This window comes from Culex pipiens, chromosome 2 (genome assembly GCF_016801865.2).
Source record: "Culex pipiens pallens isolate TS chromosome 2, TS_CPP_V2, whole genome shotgun sequence".
NCBI classification, from domain to species: domain Eukaryota; kingdom Metazoa; phylum Arthropoda; class Insecta; order Diptera; family Culicidae; genus Culex; species Culex pipiens.
In genome coordinates, this window is record NC_068938.1 from 6862084 (window position 1) to 6864041 (window position 1958).

At 39.1% G+C, this 1958-nt stretch overlaps 1 protein-coding gene across 1 annotated transcript; it reads left to right on the plus strand.

Moving 5' to 3' along the window:
* Positions 1 to 601: 601 nt before the first annotated feature.
* Positions 602 to 1480, plus strand: LOC120423399 (cyclin-dependent kinases regulatory subunit). The gene is made up of 2 exons (XM_039587198.2): positions 602 to 814; positions 887 to 1480. The coding sequence occupies exons 1-2, from the start codon at positions 756 to 758 to the stop codon at positions 1053 to 1055; spliced, it is 228 nt and encodes a 75-aa protein (XP_039443132.1). The 5' UTR covers positions 602 to 755; the 3' UTR covers positions 1056 to 1480.
* Positions 1481 to 1958: the final 478 nt, after the last annotated feature.

Below are 1958 nucleotides of genomic sequence, written 5' to 3' on the forward strand. Positions count from 1 at the left end.
TATTTGAATCAACAAAAGGTTTTGTTGATTTGAAAATCAAGATTTTTGTTGAATCAACGCCAAAAAAAAAAAAAAAAAACAATGCACCTTTTTCGAAACAACATAAGATTTTTGTGGAATTAAGAAAAAAATCGATATTCAACAAAAAATTTGTTGAATCAAACCTCGTACAGGCTGATTCTACAAAATATTTTTCTGCGTGTTAATGCATGGATTTAACCCACAATTTTTTTTTTAAGAAGACCCAATTGAAATATTTTTTCCTTTATGGTGTTTTTTTCTGACTCAATAAGGTTTCAAAAAGCTAAAAAAGAAGAGATTTTTTTGTATTGGACCTTTAAAAAAAAAACTTCTGAAAGATTCATTTTGTTGAGCGTGCAAAGATGTCACATTTATGCCAAAAGTCCCCCGTCGTTATGTCAAACATCTGTTTATGGCAAACATCTTTTTATGTCAAATCCGGAAACCGTGTGACCCGAGCTGAACATGGTTTTAAATTAAACATCTCGCTCACTCCAGTGGCCGTTGATACGCTGTGTGAGCGAGACAAACTACCTGATGACATTTACGATTACGCTTTTTTGAAATGTGCGCTCTCGATTTTTAACCGCCACCGCGAAAAGGATCCTTTCAAAAAAACAAAGCAAGCAACAGGCCCAGCGGCAGCAACAGTGATTTTTTGTCCAACAGCTGTTTTATTTCTATTTGGAACGCGGATATTCGGTATTTGCAGTGTGAATTAAACCTTCCCCGCCATGAGTGTAAAGGACATTTATTATTCGGATAAATATTTCGACGACGAGTACGAGTACAGGTAAGCAGTTCAACGGGGTTCAAATGGCGTCCTTGAATTTTAACCGGTTTTTCCCTCCTTGCCTCTCTCCAGACACGTCGTCCTGCCAAAGGATATCGCAAAACTAGTGCCAAAGACCCACCTAATGACGGAAACGGAATGGCGATCGATCGGAGTACAGCAGTCCCGGGGTTGGATCCACTACATGATCCACCAGCCCGAACCTCACATCCTGCTGTTCCGACGACCCATCACGAAATAGTCGACTGCATCCGGAATCTGGAACATTCCACCGCCGCCGCCGCTCAAAGCCCCCGTTTTGTCCGTTGTCCATCTCCTCTCCGTTTTAGCTGGCTAAGTTCGTGTATGTGTATGTGTGTGAGAGATTAGGGAAATTCTTGCTCTACGAAAATATCAGCAAAATACCACAGAACACAGAAAATCGCAACAAAAAGAAAGCAAACCGAAACAGAAGAAAGGCGTCGAAAATCCAACACACTTTTTGTACAGTTTTTTACTCGTTAATTTTAAGCTGTCCGCGATAGTCTCAGCCAAAAACATAAGAATGAAAGAGCAGCCGTCAAAGGACGTGTGTTTGTGCCTTTTTTCCTAAATGAAAACCAACAAAAATACAAAAACCACTAGCGTTAAGGTACTTTTAATACAAATTTTAATTTTGAAAATTAACGGCTGTACTGTTTATTGTTGATCAGTTGAGAAATATCCCTTAAGGAATTGTAAAACTTGTTAACAAGGCTTTTCCAATATCAGAAGCATAATTTACTCGTGCTAAAAATGTGTTAGGCCAACGCCAACTACCAAATCCTGCTAAGATCAAAATCTTTCTCAACCCTGAAGGACCTGACGACGACGTTGAAGAAACACCGTAAACCGGAAAAATCCGCGGAGATGAGGATCAACAAAATCATCATCAGGTGAGTTGATTAATTTGAACCTTTTATGTAGTCGACTCTCTAGTTGTTGATCTTCGATGGTTTCTTCAGTCCCTTCTAACTGCATACTTCGATGCTCTTCTTTCCTCGATATTCTTTTTACCCCGATGAATTCCTTCCTCGATGGTTTCTTGGATTTCATTTGCTTTAAAAAGGCTCTCCGGTTATATTTTTATTTCTTCCTCACGGAATATTCAAAGGAGAGTTTGTCA

What these genes read in the sequence shown, in the direction of transcription:
- LOC120423399 (XM_039587198.2), top strand. Translation starts at nt 756, where the DNA reads ATGAGTGTAAAGGACATTTATTATTCGGATAAATATTTCGACGACGAG. An exon ending in GACGACGAGTACGAGTACAG is followed by an intron (nt 815 to 886) that starts GTAAGCAGTTCA and finishes GCCTCTCTCCAG; the next exon opens with ACACGTCGTCCTGCCAAAGG.